The 14,590-nt window shown below is 49.2% G+C and overlaps 1 protein-coding gene across 13 annotated transcripts in view; it reads left to right on the forward strand.

Annotated features, from left to right (window-relative positions):
* The window catches only part of DAB2IP (DAB2 interacting protein), a 207,943-nt gene that overhangs the window by 165,391 nt on the left and 27,962 nt on the right, over positions 1-14,590 (forward strand). For all 13 annotated transcript variants that reach the window (XM_061352508.1, XM_061352506.1, XM_061352504.1 and 10 more), the window contains 3 exons: positions 4,666-4,819; positions 10,998-11,096; positions 13,246-13,800. In XM_061352508.1, the coding sequence (XP_061208492.1) occupies positions 4,666-4,819; positions 10,998-11,096; positions 13,246-13,800 (808 nt within the window). The remainder of the gene's footprint in view (positions 1-4,665; positions 4,820-10,997; positions 11,097-13,245; positions 13,801-14,590) is intronic.

A 14,590-nucleotide genomic window follows, 5' to 3' on the forward strand; every position in this document is an offset into this window, starting at 1 on the left:
GAGGAGAGATCTGTCAGCCCTTGCAAAGCTGAATGCAGGGATCGTTTCCTGACCGAGAGACCTGTCACAGAGTCAGATGTGTAAGTGGGGAGATCACATCCCTCTGACAGCAGGGAGGCACGCATTTTGCAAGGCCAACTGCAGCTGGTGTTAATGGGACGAACAGTAAGAGGTTCAAGAAAGGCTCTTTAGTTTCTTTGCCATGTTTCAGTGTTAGGTTTGGCGTCTGCTCCATCCCTCTGAGGCTCCCCAGCTAGGTTCCCTGTTTGCTTCTGTCTCTTCCTCCAAAATAACAGGAAATTTCTCATCATCAAACCACAGAAGCAGCAGCTGGGTGCTTTCAGGCAGGTGAGGTTCTGTAATGAAAACGTATGGGGTTGTCCCTTTGAGGGCTTGTCTTCACAAGAAAGCAATTCTGGAATAAGAGTGTATGAGTTTAAACACACAAGACCTATTCCAGAAGCAGTCAGTGTAGACAGGCCCCTACATCCTCACCTCCCTTGTAGCCTCAGCAGAGCATCTTTGTTCTTGAAAGAACATGGAGCCTGGACCCGGGGCAGTGTGTGTGGTGCTGCAGCTGCTGCAGAGGCTTGGTGGCTGCCTCCATTGATCCAAATCCAGCCTGGAGTGAATGGGTTGTCCCTCCAAGCTTGTTTCTCTGCAGCCCACAAGCTCCTGGTTGGATGAGGTGTGCTGTCACAGCCTGATAAACCTTGACGGCCCTAATTTTGGCTGCTCTGGAGGAGCAGGCGGAGGGGGATGGCATCCCTTCACATGGAAATGTTTTATGACTTTCATTATTTAGAACAACAATCCTCTGTCATTGCTCGTGGGCAGTAAACCTCTTCTTTAATAACGAGAGACTGGCTGCCTCTCTGCAGGACTCTCCAGGTCAGCGCCGGTAGCAGTTATTTCTCTTTAGAACTAATGTGCTCTTTTATGAGATTTCCCCCCTCCTTCATTTCAGCTGAACTTCAGGCAAGTAGAAAGGGATTAAAAAAAGGCCCGTGGCAGAAAGAACTGAAAGTGCTGTTTGCAAGGAGGGCTTCCTGCTGTGAGATTTCTCTGGGCAGCCGCCCGATCCCACTGTATTAAAACAGAAGTGTAGGAACTGAATCTGATCAGCTCACATAAGCTGGGATGGGACCTGGAATACACGGTGAGTTATTAGAGCGGGAGAGTGGATGGCCCCAGGGGCAGCGTTTGGAAAGTGATGGTAGAGAGATGAGTTTGAGCAAAGTACCTGTGTCACCTTGGAAGTGTACGTACACAGTAAGCAAATGATGTTCCAGGTGAGTTTGCCTGTTAGGATGTTGGATGGTTAAGGAAGAACATGAGTTTACAAGTGCTCTGGTACCTCTGTTGCTGTGGGTGCTGCTCCCTGCCCATGGTGGGTGAAGGCAGGGCTGAGGAGTATCCACCTCCTGCTTGTATTGCTGTTCTGCCCAGGGGGTTGTCACATCGTGTGTGTAGTATTTCGGCACTTCTTCATCAGTGAGTGGAATTGATGGGTTTTTAATAGCCCTTGCCCAGTAAATCATCTTTGGGTGAAGCTCTCCACATCTTTTATGGCCAGTTCTTGCTCAGTGTAACACAAACACAGCGGGCTCATGTTTTCCGTGTCCAGAGTGGGGCAACACTGAGTGGTCTTCCCAGTAAGCAGAGTGCTCCCACCCTCGGGGTCAGGGAAGCAGCTTACAGCCTTAGCAAGATCCTTCTCTTGCTGTTAATACAAAAGGAAGTCTGTGGGGGCTGCGACAGGGACTTGCAAACATCTTCCAGTAAATGGCCTCCTGCTGCAAATGTCATGTTGTTACCAAAGGACACGAGGAATGCACTGTGCTCTACAACAGGGTATGGAAATGAAAGGGCTGTGTGTCCTTTGAAGCCTGGTGGGGTGTGTGGCCCTCCCTGCCCTCCGGAATGTCTGCAGACCCCATGGGTTAAGTGCCATAGCATCAGGGCTGGTTCCGGGGTGCTGGAGAGGGGATGGGGCCAGTCACCCTGGGAGGATGCTCTGCAGAGACAGCTCTCATCCTGCTCTGCCAGGGCTGCCTCTGGCACATCCCTTCTGCTGGGATTTCAAACCAGAGTCTCTAATTAATGACATCTCCCCATTTAGCTCTTGATACACAGACAGATGCTGAGCCTTTTAGGGCTGATTGGAGACCTGCAGCGCTCCCTCTGTACAGTGCAGCATCTGCTGACAAATGGTTCTGTTGCTGACCTGGGTTGGATTTGATCGTTCGGGAGTAAGAGACGTCGTGGGAGCGGGTCCTGCCGAGGCAGGAACCTGACAAACAGCCTCCTGCCTAAGGAAAGTCCCATTAATTTGGGATTCCCAGAGGCACATGGCAGAGTATGGAGGGATATAAATACGCGTTTGCTGAATGTGGTGAGAACAGAATATGTCCCGAGAAGCTCTCCCTTGGTAATTCTTCATCTTTGCACATCTGCACTCCCCCCCAGGGCCCTGCAGCTGCAGGAGTTTTACATGAAGAATAAACTTGTTTTAACAAAAAGCCTTAGGCCAGCACACAGGGGTCCGGCTGAGCCATGTACATCTTCGTGTCACAGCTCCTGAGGTGCAGGTGTAGTTTATCCATACTCATATTTGTCCACACGAGGATGCAAGTCTCAGCTTGGGGACTTCCCTTCTCTAATTTCACATCTCAAATATGGATGTAAGATTTACTCTAAATGCCTTGCTTGTGGGCTTGCTGAGCAGGCTGTATTGTCACTTCTTGAGCTGCTGGATATTAGTCCTGCTCTCGGTGTCCAGGTAACTCGATCTGTCTGCCTGTATTAGAGTTAGCATTCAGAGGGAAAGGGTATGGACCCTTTTCTGTGGAAATAGTGGAAAATCACCACAAAGTGCTGGGAAACGAGTGTGCCCAGTTCCTAGAGATCAGTTTGTTCACTACAGAGATCTGGGGCGAGTGGGCAGTTTAGAGAACCACTGATGGGATGGAGAGCCTTTTGCTTCAAAGGCACTGCTCCTGATCCAGCACTGGGCTGCTCTAACGCAGGCTGTCAGCATCCGAGGGCTGGGGCTGTCCCCACAGAATGAGTCTGGTTTTCTGCAGATGCCCTCACAGATACCCCTGTGGCTGAGCCTGGCTGTGGCCTCTGTGGATGCAGGGAGGTGCCTGGAGGCTGTGCTGTCCTGGCACCCTTGGGCAGCGTGTCCCCAGGCTGGTTATCCCGCTCCAAGCCATCCATTTAGCATGCTCAGCTGGAGAACCCAGCTGCAGGCTGATCCATTATCACCTGGGGGCTCATCCACTGCATCAGTCTTAATGGCGAATCGAGAGCAGCACCTGTTTATCTTCTGCTGCTGTTTATTTAGCATCCCCTTTGGCTGGTCCCTAGGTTCAGCCTGGCGTGTGATCCCCTGGAAACTATGAATTTTGCATGTGCTATTGACATTTCTCTGTGGGTTGGTCAGCTTTATTCTGGAGAACGACAAAACTCAGCACACACAAAGCAGGCTGAGAGCATACTGGGAGCATTGTTGTTCACTCACTAAAACCATGCTGGGAGTATCTCAGCCTCCCTTTATTTGTGTCCTTCTGTGCCTTTGAAGAAGATGTTGTGCTCTCTGTGTAGGCAGAGGGACACGTGGTCTCTTTGGAAGACCCTAAAGTGCTTCACAGAGGATGTAAAGGTCAGAGTTCCCAGGATCAGAGCTTTGGGAGCTGGCTGGAGCAGGACCATTTTCCATGGTGCAGGCTATAGAGGAGGCAGCTGCTCCTGTTGCTCTCCAGTTATTTTGCCATTGCTGCTTTCCCTGCGAGTACCTGGCTGTGTTTTTCCCCCTAAGCTCCCTGGTTTTGCTGTAAGAGTTACGGCCCCATTGATTGTATTGGCTGTCTCGAAAATGGTGTGCTGCTTGCTGTCTGTGGGCTCCCTGCTGCTAAATGCTGCCAGTGGGACTCCAGAGCATTTAGATCAATCGATAGGGCTATCATGGCCTTATTTTCCACACTGTCCCTATCCCAGGTGTGTAACACACGAGCCATTGGGTTGTTGGTTGCAGAGTGTGGATCCAGGCATCAGCTGCAGCAATGAGAGGAATAAGGGAGCTTTGGTAGGGAGAAGGGTTCCTGTGCACAGGAACTCTGGGCACGTTCTGCAGGCAGGGAGCAAATGGGTCTGGGGTTTTACAAGGGCTAAAGTCACTAATTCCTCCCCTTTTGCAGGTAACTTCCTTTTGTCAGTAGGGACTGGGTGCTGTGAAACAGCAGGGAGCCCGGTAGGATGCGAATGGGATTCCCACATGTGTGTAAACCCGTTCCTGACCCAGCAGCCAGGTGCTGCAGACCCAGCTGTGGGACTGATAAGCACAGTGGTACCTGCTGGGGCAGCTACAGCCCACCTGGAAACAATGGGCATGATTTAGAGACGTGCTCAGCTGTGCAGAGCCCCACAGCCTGCACACCTCTGATAATGTAGTCCTGGCTGCATCAGGGCTTGGAAAACCAGCCTGGAATAGAACCTGCTCACCACATTATAAATGGGGCAGAGTAGCAGTCCCTGCTATTCTGGGCCCTCTGTTATCTCAGGGGAAAAACCTCCCAGGAATATTCTGCAGTTGTTGCTAACAGATGGGCTACATTTCTGGGGAGGAAAGCACCCACTGATGCCGTTCCCTCTTTCCTCTAGATCCCATCTAATGCCGAGGCTGAAAGAATCGCGCTCCCACGAGTCTTTGCTCAGTCCCAGTAGTGCTGTTGAGGCTCTGGATCTCAGTATGGAGGAGGAAGTGGTCATCAAGCCGGTCCACAGTAGCATCCTGGGACAAGACTATTGCTTTGAGGTAAGGAGCCTTTCGGTCTGTCTGTCTGGCCGTTCCTGCTGTGGTGGGGCTGGCTGGGGAGCCAGGTGTGGGCTTGGAGCGTGGGTTCTCACTGTTGTAAAGCATTACTCCTCTGAATTGCTACACAGAGGCCATTTCATAGGCAGAAAATTACTGCCATCTTTCCAAGGGGGATCATATCCACAAAATCAGAGCAATAAGCTCTTTGCTTTGTACCCGTTGTCGCAGCAGAGCTTGCTGCCGCCACAGGTGCTGAGCTACTTCAGGCTGTGTATTAGCAGAGCAGAAATGTGTAGTTCATGTTCGTACAGATAGGAGAAAGTGCTAATCCCTCCTCAGTGCTCACAAAGACATTATTCGTGGTCACAAAGCTAGCGTTCTGCTGTCAGTGGGAGTGTTGGGGACTCGGGCAAGCAAACTGAAGCTTCACTTGTTTGGGTAAATAGAAAAATCTGTGAGTATTTCAATTTTCTTTTAACATCTGCTGTGGCATGTGGTTGGGTCTGCACTAGTGGGAGGTAGTAGAACACGTACAAACCAGTCTGTTGTTGGATAATTCGGTGTAGTATGTCTTGGGAATCATTTGTCCTGTGTTGTGGATGGCAAAGTAGTATTGCTTATGGCAGTGGCTGGCTATGGAACTGGGAAGTGGTTTTCTTACAGTAATGAGGTGGGCGATACCGTGAAGGGAAGGTTACCTCTTTATACTTGGTCATAGAAGAGCAGATACATGCTTGGATTGAACTGCAGGTTTCCCTTGGATGGGCAGTGCTGGGTGAAAACAGCCTTGTCCAAGTGGCCAAGAGGAGTCCAGCTGGAGAGGTGAAGGTTCTTTACTGACAGTAGCACACTGAAAGAAAAGAGTTCCATCTCTTGCACTATGAGCACTTAACACACAAAGAGTTGTGCAGAAACCAGCCCCCAACATCAACTAGGAAGTAGGCTGAGGTATAAATTTGCCAGTGCTGTTCGTTCTCCGTAGCATTGAACAGCAGGTTAGGAGGAGAACAGTTTTGTAAATTATATGGCCTCTATTACATTCCAGTCCAGCAAGATAAAATGAAGGTAGATGGAAAATAGATGTGACATACGTAATAGAAGAGTTGTTTACCAGTTCTGGCCGGCGCACAAGAGCAGGGGAAGGGATATGAACAGTACTTGCAGAAAGTTGACGGAGAGGGAAATGGCACAAGTCGTGCACTCATGAGGAGGAAGAAAATCTTTATTCTTAAGTGAGTTGGGTAAAGAAGAGTCATACAGAAAAGAGAACATGTTAATTGCTGCGCTGCAGATCCTGCAGGGGAAAGGAAGAATGCCAGAAAACAAAAGGGACATTGATTTATAACTGACGGTTACTCATCAGCCAGCTCCAGCGGGAAGGACCGAGGTGGGAGCTAAATGTCACGTTGTGATAATGTGTTGGTCTTTGATCTCCAGAGAGCCTCTTTCAAACCTAGAGTGAGGTCAGCACTGGAATGGGTTTGCAGATCTCCTGGATCCCTGGTGGGTGGCAGGCAGTGACCACCTCAGTGCTTGAATGTTGCCTTCAGTTATCGTTATATCCTCAGGGTCCCATCTATGGCCTGTGATCATGAGTCCTTCAGCATTGCTTTATCTGAGAGTGCAGGCAAGGCTCGGTGAAGACTGCTGCCACCCTTCAGTGGAGGCTCAGCAAAGAGCAGTAAAACCTATGGTGGTTTCTGTGGCCTGGCTGCCTGAAGTCTGCATGAGTCTGAAAACTGAAGCTGACGGCCAGGAGCCATCACACTGCTGAGTATGGGAACACTGAAGAGTGAGCAGCTCAGCTGATGCCCCAGAGAAGGAGCCCTCACCAAGAAACGTTGAGTGAGAAGGGCCTGCCAGCCTCCATGGGGACAACAGGAACCAAGACACTTTCTGCACAGGGCATTGGGAAGCTGCTGCTGGTTGGTAACGGTGCCTTGGCTCTGCTTTGAGGCTATTGTGCATCTGTTCTCTAGGGACATCTGTCAGGAATGGCCAAGTTTGCTGTCTCAAAGTGAGAAGTGAAGCATTGCTGTTGTTGGGCTGTGCCCGCCTTACGCAGCTCTTCAACACCTTCCCCTTGTGCTGGGGTGCTGGGGCAGTGGCCAGTGAGAAGCTGCTCCCATCTGTGAGCCCTCACTTGTGCGAGGCACATGCACCACAGCTCCTCCTCCACCGAGCTGCCGCAGCAGCCTCATGGCTTGGAGAAGAAGATGGCAAGATCTGAGATGGCTGCAGATGGAGAGAGGGCAGGTTCAGAGCAGGAACTGGCAGTGCACCCAAAGGGAGACAAAGGGGAGAAGTGCCAAAGCCATCTGCAGTGGAACGAGCCCAAGTGGCTCTGTTGGAGGCAGTTGGCTGTATGGAGGTGCAGTGGGATTGTTTCTTTAGCAAAACCAACCTGCATTAAGACGTGCTAAAGCTGTTTGCTCAGCTGGGCTCTGCCTCGGTAAGGAGTCAGCAGTAATGCAGAGCTTTTCAACTGCTGCATTTGGCTTTTCCTGCTTATTTAGTTCTCTGAAACTTGTTTTTTCCTGTCTCAGTACTTGGCAGTTGGTATTTACTTGCTTTCTTGATTGATTTTTATTTTAAAGTTACTCAGCATCATCTTCTTTCTCCTTATAAGACTTCCCAGTCAGCATAACCAGCTAGTGCCGGTGCGACTGCTAAATACACAGTGGGCATCTTAGCCCAGTGAAGCAGATTTGGAGTTCAGGCTCCCAGGGCCTATTCCTGGCTCAGCTATTTGTGGGGTCCTGGTGACTTGGGCCAGGCAGAGGGATTAGAACCGAAGGGCTCTGTTCCTGCCTTGGCAGACCCAGGTCTTGCCCTGTTGCAGTGCTCGTGTCTGGGCACTGGCAGGATAAAGTAGGGGCTGCAGAGCAGCAGGAAGGAGAACCGTCGTAGCTCCAATGCGACTGGAACCGTGTTGCCTCCCCCTGGCCTTGCTGGAGCAAGGGAGAATTTAGCAGAGATAAATTTAGCTCCACTAAATTTAATCCAGCTGCGCAAACGTTCCCTGGTGCTCGCGTGGCCCCGAGCAGCCAGCACGGGGCTGGTTTGTCCTTCTGTGCTTGGCCACAGTGGCACTGACCAGCTTGAGCCTCAGCTTGCCTTTTGAACACTGTGAGCTGAGCAGCTTCAGTAACTCAGTTATCATCTTCTGTGGTTAGTCCTGTGGGATTCCTTCATCTGTGCCTTGGGGAACCCATCCTGTGCCTGAGACATTCTGTGTGACTGAAGAGATCACCCAGGCAAGGACTGTGGACAGTGGATGTGAATTTAGGAATGAATGTGGTTTACTAATTGAGCTTATCCTGTACATTAATAGTATTCTAGCATATCCAGGATCTTCATGAGATCAGGATACTCTCTTCATAATCAAAATCTCATGATCACTAATGCCATGTGATGTTTAGGTCACAGCTTAAAGCTGGGATGTTATTTCTGATCTGGGTAAAATGATATTTTTGGTCACATGTGGTAGTTACGACCTTCAATTCCCATCAGATCAAGAGGGCTTCATATCTGAGGATGTTCCTCTTCTCTCACTGAAGTACGATAGTTACAGGGCTTTTGGGTTTTGAGTGATTACTTAATTGGTGATTGTTTTGGTATTGAATCACAAATTTTGCCATGATAACTGGGTGATAATAAATACATTGATTTAAGTGTGGCAAGAAAATATACCAGATACTCAGTGTAAGAGAGAGCTGGTAAGAAAAATGACATTTAATGAACAGATTCAATAAAAGGACAGCTGAATTGCATGCTTGTTTATCTGGATATGAATGCTCTACGCAGCTGTGGGATCTATGTGTGTCACCAAGGAGAACTTGCCTTTAGGAGAGCATCTTTCAACAGCAATCAGAGAAGTCTTAATTCTCTTTTCTGGTAGAGCTTCCAGGTTTCCTAGCACATTCTCTAGATCCAAGAGCATTGTTTTCAGATGCATTTATTCACCAAACTCCCATCAGAACTAAAGAGCTGAGCAAAAAGCCAGGTGAGAAGTGGCCTTTGAGGTAATGGGCTGATGGTGTAGTTTACTGGAAGGTGTATTTGACCTACTCCATCTTTATTAACTGATTTCAAAACACTCGGTATGGACTGAATTTTGTGACCTTAGAATGTCAGCAGGAGGGTTTGCCCATGAGCAGCGCTCATTTGCTGCTCACCTTCTGTGTTACTTCACTGTAAGTTCTCATCTTGACCACTTGCTTGACCACTGGTCCTTCTGGCATCTTTGTATTGGTGATTTGGTGTTAAGATGGTGCAGCACCACACCAGCAGCGCATCAGCTGTGTGGTGCTGCTCTGTAGGTATCATTCCCAGCCAAGAAAAGGATCAAGATGCAGAACTGCCGGACCCTCTGGCAGGGTCAGGGCGTAGGGATCACACACCATGGGCACAGACTTGCAAGCAGGACATCTCTTTTGCCACCAGAAGTCCCTTTGTGCATCCACAGCAACAAACAGGAGATGGAGCATGCTGGATTTGTTATGGGAAGCTTTGTAGAAGCTGGGACTACACCGAAGCATGAAGGGGTGGTGAAAAGATCATACTGCTGTGCCTAGTAATTTGGAGTCTTCTTGGAAACAGAAGATAGCTTGTGCTCAGAAGAATATGTAGTTTTACAGGGGAGAGGATAAAAGCATGTTAGGACAGGGAAGAGTGATATCCCAGAAGAGAGCCGCTGGGATATCAAGGGTGGGAAGATTTCTTGCCTTACTGTCTAAAGACAAGGATGGGCCTCTTCTCATTTTGTCTGGGTTAGAAGATGTCTGTGTTCAAAGGCAGGGTGCCTTCAGCTTGTCATTGAGGTTAGCTAATGACAAATCTTAGCAAGTGCCAGCTCTGCTGTAAGAACAGGTTAGGCTTCTGGGAGATACATGAAATTAAAGGAGATTGTGTCTCTCAGCAGCTGATAACCCGGTGTGCAGTGTGGAAACACAAGCACTCTGAAATGATAAAGTACTCAGAAGTAATTCTGTAGCTTGAGACTGGTGGAAATGAAGCTCAAGGGGAGTTATTTAAAGTATTAGCCAGGTCCATTTGGCCTGTATCAGACAGTATTATTGGACATCACCAAAAGCAGTGAATGCAGAGGAGGGCAGAGCTTGTGGAGGGCTTTATGGGCAGCATAGGGTTATAGTACCATGGTCACAGGCTGTCAGCTTCCAAGCAGGGCCTGGAAGAGGCAGGGGCTTGAAGAATACATGTATGTGAGAAGATGCAGGGAACTATTGGCCTTTTACCCCTTGGCTCAGTTATTGATGCCAGGGAAGTTTGGTGTGATGGATAGAAAGAAATGCTTGGTGCCTGTCATCCTGAGGCTGCTGGGCAGCAGTTGCTTTAGTGAGCTCTCAACAGGATTATTTCCATGTGGTAGCACAGATGTGATAAGGAATGAGGGGCATTTGCACCACTGGAAATGTCACTGCTGTGAGCATGCTCCTTCAGAACCTGCCTATGGAATCCCAGTGGCCAGGGAAAGTCATGCAAATGCTGCAGAAAGATCCCTTGGAAGCACAAGAGGGGGGTTCAGCAGCACTTCACCACCCATGTCCAGGTCCAGGAGCCCCAGCCTGGCTCTGCCCAACTGGGGATGAGGTGCTCTAAGAGTGGGAGTGCCTCTGACCAAGCTGCAAGTGCTGCTTTACTGCTGCCAGCAGTGGGGAGGATGTGCTTGTCCCTGTGTTCTTCACAGCGGGGTCTTAGGAAGCAGCAGGGCAGGAAGGGGGAAGGTGGGAAACCAGCCTTCCCAGGCCTGGGGTTCTGCAGAAAACAAGGAATGCGGAGTTACTGTCACAGGCTTTGGGCTGAATCTGGAGGAATGCCAGGTGGTTGCAGTCTAGTTCATGTAAGGATTTGTATGCTCAGTTGTGGAACTTGCTGGTTTAAAGCATTGCATGCGTGGGGCCCATTATGTACTGTTTCCTGGTGTAGAAGAGAAGCAATTGGAATTTGCTTCCATGACTATTTCTGTGACATGGAGAGTTGCCCTGCTTTTCCGCCAGCCTTAGGGGCTGGTGCTTCATGCTTGGGTAAAGCTGTTTACTTAAAATAAAACATAACATACAGAGATGCACCAGCATCTTCCCTAACTCCCCTTTGCTCCGCAGATCGCAGCCTGCAGTGTGCTGGTCAAGACATAATCCTGTTCCTTTCCCTGTAGGTGACGACTTCATCAGGAAGTAAGTGCTTCTCGTGTCGTTCCGCAGCAGAGCGAGATAAATGGATGGAAAACCTGCGGCGTGCCGTGCACCCAAATAAGGTAGTGGCTTTGAGGAATTGCCTCTGTTAGAGTTCAGTTCCTCGTTATTACATTTTATAGCCCAGTGCATAGTAGCAGCAGGGGACGTATTGTCATTACACAGTGAGTAAGTGTAACTGGGGGTCAGCCTTCTTCCGTATTGCTTTCTCACACAATTATATTTACAGGCAAGTGCCAATTACTTCTTCCCCTCTTTTCTCAGTGCTTGCTGCTTCAGCTGTTGCTGAGAATTGATCAGACCTGAAGAACCTTCAGTCTTGCTCTGTTACTGATGATACTTGCTGCATACGTAGGACTTTCCACTTCTAGGAGCTCAGGAAGCTCTCGGGTAGCTGCCAGCAGAGTGACAAGTCTGAGTAGTCTGGAGGGTTCACAGAGCACACTTCCTGACTCTGGTAGTGCTTGTGGTGTCTGCTTGAGTGATGGAGAAACTCAGCTGCCCTCACAGCGAGCTCTCTGAGGCAGTAGTGGAATTTACTGTTCCCTTCTCCAGTCAGTTGAGTGGCAAAGTCATCCCCTTAGGGAGCTACAGAAACAAATCCTTCACTAGAACACAGGGACACCCAAAATGTGGTTTTATGGCTCACTAGGACCAAGCACATCCTGAATTAAAATCTTCTCCCTCTCTGCACTGGAGCTGGGGATTAAGATTGATCAGGAATGATCAGCTGCAGGATTTCGGGGCTGATGAGTTCTGTCAAGTCGTTTTCTGCTGATCAGAGAAAACACAAATGATGGGATCCTGGCATCAAAGCCACATAACTGCGTGCACGTTAGGTCCAGGCCTGGCAGGTTGCTGAAGGAGCCCTCTGTGTCGGAGTTGATTGTTCCCAGCACAGTGCCAAATGTCAGTATAAAAGATTTCCTTCAGTATCATGACCGGAGCAGTGGAGGGGAGAGTTCCTGTATGGGGAGCTCAGCCACTCCAGTGCTTTCCAAGTGCAGCAGCCTGGTAGTAATGATCTGAAAGAGCTGTGTAAGGTTTGTGGGGTCACATTCACCACAGGAAAAGTCCTGGGAATGTGAGTTGGGGATGGGAGCATCACTGTGGCTTTGAGATGTCAGTGTTCATTTGGAAGTGTGCCCTTATCTCAAAACATGCTGTTAACTGATGGCTACTTTTCCATCTTTGTTTGAGGTCATAAACAATGAACTCTCAGTATCTGACTCCGTATTTCTGTAAGGAATTCAGCGTTCTTGTGTAGTTCCTGCATGTACTTCCTGAACCTGCAGTACCCCATTGTAGTACTTGCAGCAGTCATCCCATTGTGGACTTGCAGCAGAAACATTCCTGCCCAGACTCCTAGGCCATGGTGGCTGTTTCAGTGAGGGGTTTCCACACAAAGCAGGTCCCCTGCAGAGCCCCTCGCAGTGGTTCAGCCGTGAGTGCTTTATCTTTCAAGTCACTCCTGCAAGAAATGCCCCTGGATATTCTTCCAGGATGAGATCAGCATCACTGGGGAGCTCTTAAAGATCCACAGTGCCCTTTGCTCTGTTGTCGTTTAGAAGGTATCCAAGCCACATTTCTATTTCTGGATTGTGATGGTTCTCCTGTGGGACTTGCTCTGTCTCCTGATGTTGTAGTTGGGTGCTCTGGACATCAGCCCTAAAATACCACAAGGTTTTGTAAATGCTTCTTTTCCTGCCAGAGGTGATTGCATTCCAGCCATGGATGAGGCGATCGCTGGGTGTGTGCTCAGATCCCTTGGTTGTTGCTCTATTACAGTAAAGAAAACAGACTCCAGTGCTGCTGTCCTAAAAAGGGAGGTGGTTGGGAGATACCTGAAACACAGCTTCTGTTCTGCAAAAGCCAGTAGTGATCAGTGAAGTTCTTCTGGTTTCTGCTGAGGCCCTCTTGGCAGTGAATGGGAAATGGTACATTTATGATTTGGAGGGTTTTATCTTCCTTGTTCCTCATATTAATTGGCACCAACAGACACGGAGAGCATGGTGATATTTGGAAAATTAACATAAGTAGTGTTATTATGCAGATTCCTGAGAGCCAGTATTTCCTTAAAATAAAATGTAATTAAGTCTCTGCTCATTTAGCACATCCGAAATAATTAACTCCTATCTCCAGTTCTGTTGTGCTTGGCTTTGTGGTTTGGGTGTTTTTAGTGACCTGTTTTTCTTTGCATCTTCTTTTCAGGACAACAGCAGAAGGGTAGAGAATATGTTAAAGTTATGGATTATTGAAGCCAAGGACCTGCCAGCTAAGAAGAAATACTTGTGTGAATTATGCCTGGACGACGTTCTTTATGCACGAACTACCTGTAAATTGAAAACTGATAATGTCTTTTGGGGGGAGCACTTTGAATTTAATAACCTCCCATCGCTCAAAAACATTACGGTGCACTTATACAAAGAGACTGACAAGAAGAAGAAGAAGGACAAGACCAACTTCATTGGGCAGGTGAACATCCCTGTCAGCTCCGTCACAGGCCGGCAGTTCGTAGAGAAGTGGTACCCAGTGGTGAGCCCCAACCCGGGCAAGGGCAAGTCCCCAGGGCCCATGATCCGCATCAAGTCGCGCTACCAGAGTATGAGCATTCTTCCCATGGAGATGTACAAAGAGTTTGCTGAGTACATCACTAACAATTACATGGTGCTGTGCTCGGTGCTGGAGCCCTCGCTGAGCGTGAAGAACAAAGAGGAGATGGCGTCTGCGCTGGTGCACATCCTGCAGAGCACAGGCAAGGCCAAGGTAAGACCCGTTGTGATCCTATCAGACACCATCGAGAGCAGGCTCCTGTGTTAGGGTTTGAAATCACCACATGAGCTGGGCTTCAGGCCTAGCCATTCAGACACTCTAATTTCGCTTTTAATTATGAACAGGTTGCTAGCAAATTGCAAACTGCTTAATTAGCAAGAGGTCAGTGGGACCTCGAGACACCAACCGAGTCATTTTGCTCCCTTCTGGAGGCTCAGGGCCCAGGCTCTTGCCTTATGAACAGTGAAAGTAAAGCAAGAAGTCAGTTCTCAGGGATGAAATGGAAGCAATGTTGGCTTAAGCTAAGCAGCCCGTGTGTGCTGGGTACTGCTGCAGTGAACACCCAGGGCAGTTCTGTCTATGTGGACCACTTCGAACATATTCATAACTGGTTGGGAAGGAGGAGGCAGAGTGGGATTTACTCCTGGTTGTGATCTGTGAGAGTACCAGTAGGGCAAGCAGAGCTGGGAGCTCCCTTACTGGACAGCACAGACAAGCACTGAGGTCCCAGCACATGGAACATGGAGTTGTGTGACCCTTCTGCTGCAGAGCATCCTGCATCCCCGGGTGGCACAGCACCGCCATGGTGAGCAGGGCCGGTGTCAGCACTGCAGGAGTTAAGGCATCACTGCTTTCTCTGTTGGAATCTCCCTGAGCTCTGCAGGGGGGAGCTGAGGAAGAGCAGGATTTCCAAAGCTTTTGCAGTGCTGAGGAGATGAGAGCCCCTCACCTGAGGGGGAATCACAAGGCTCTGCTTCCTCCAGAGCTGCCCCTGCTGCCTGGG

This window comes from Neopsephotus bourkii, unplaced genomic scaffold, assembly GCF_033783945.1.
Source record: "Neopsephotus bourkii isolate Nb327-2 ecotype Australia unplaced genomic scaffold, CSIRO-AGI_Nbou_v1 NB_659, whole genome shotgun sequence".
Lineage (NCBI taxonomy): Eukaryota > Metazoa > Chordata > Aves > Psittaciformes > Psittacidae > Neopsephotus > Neopsephotus bourkii.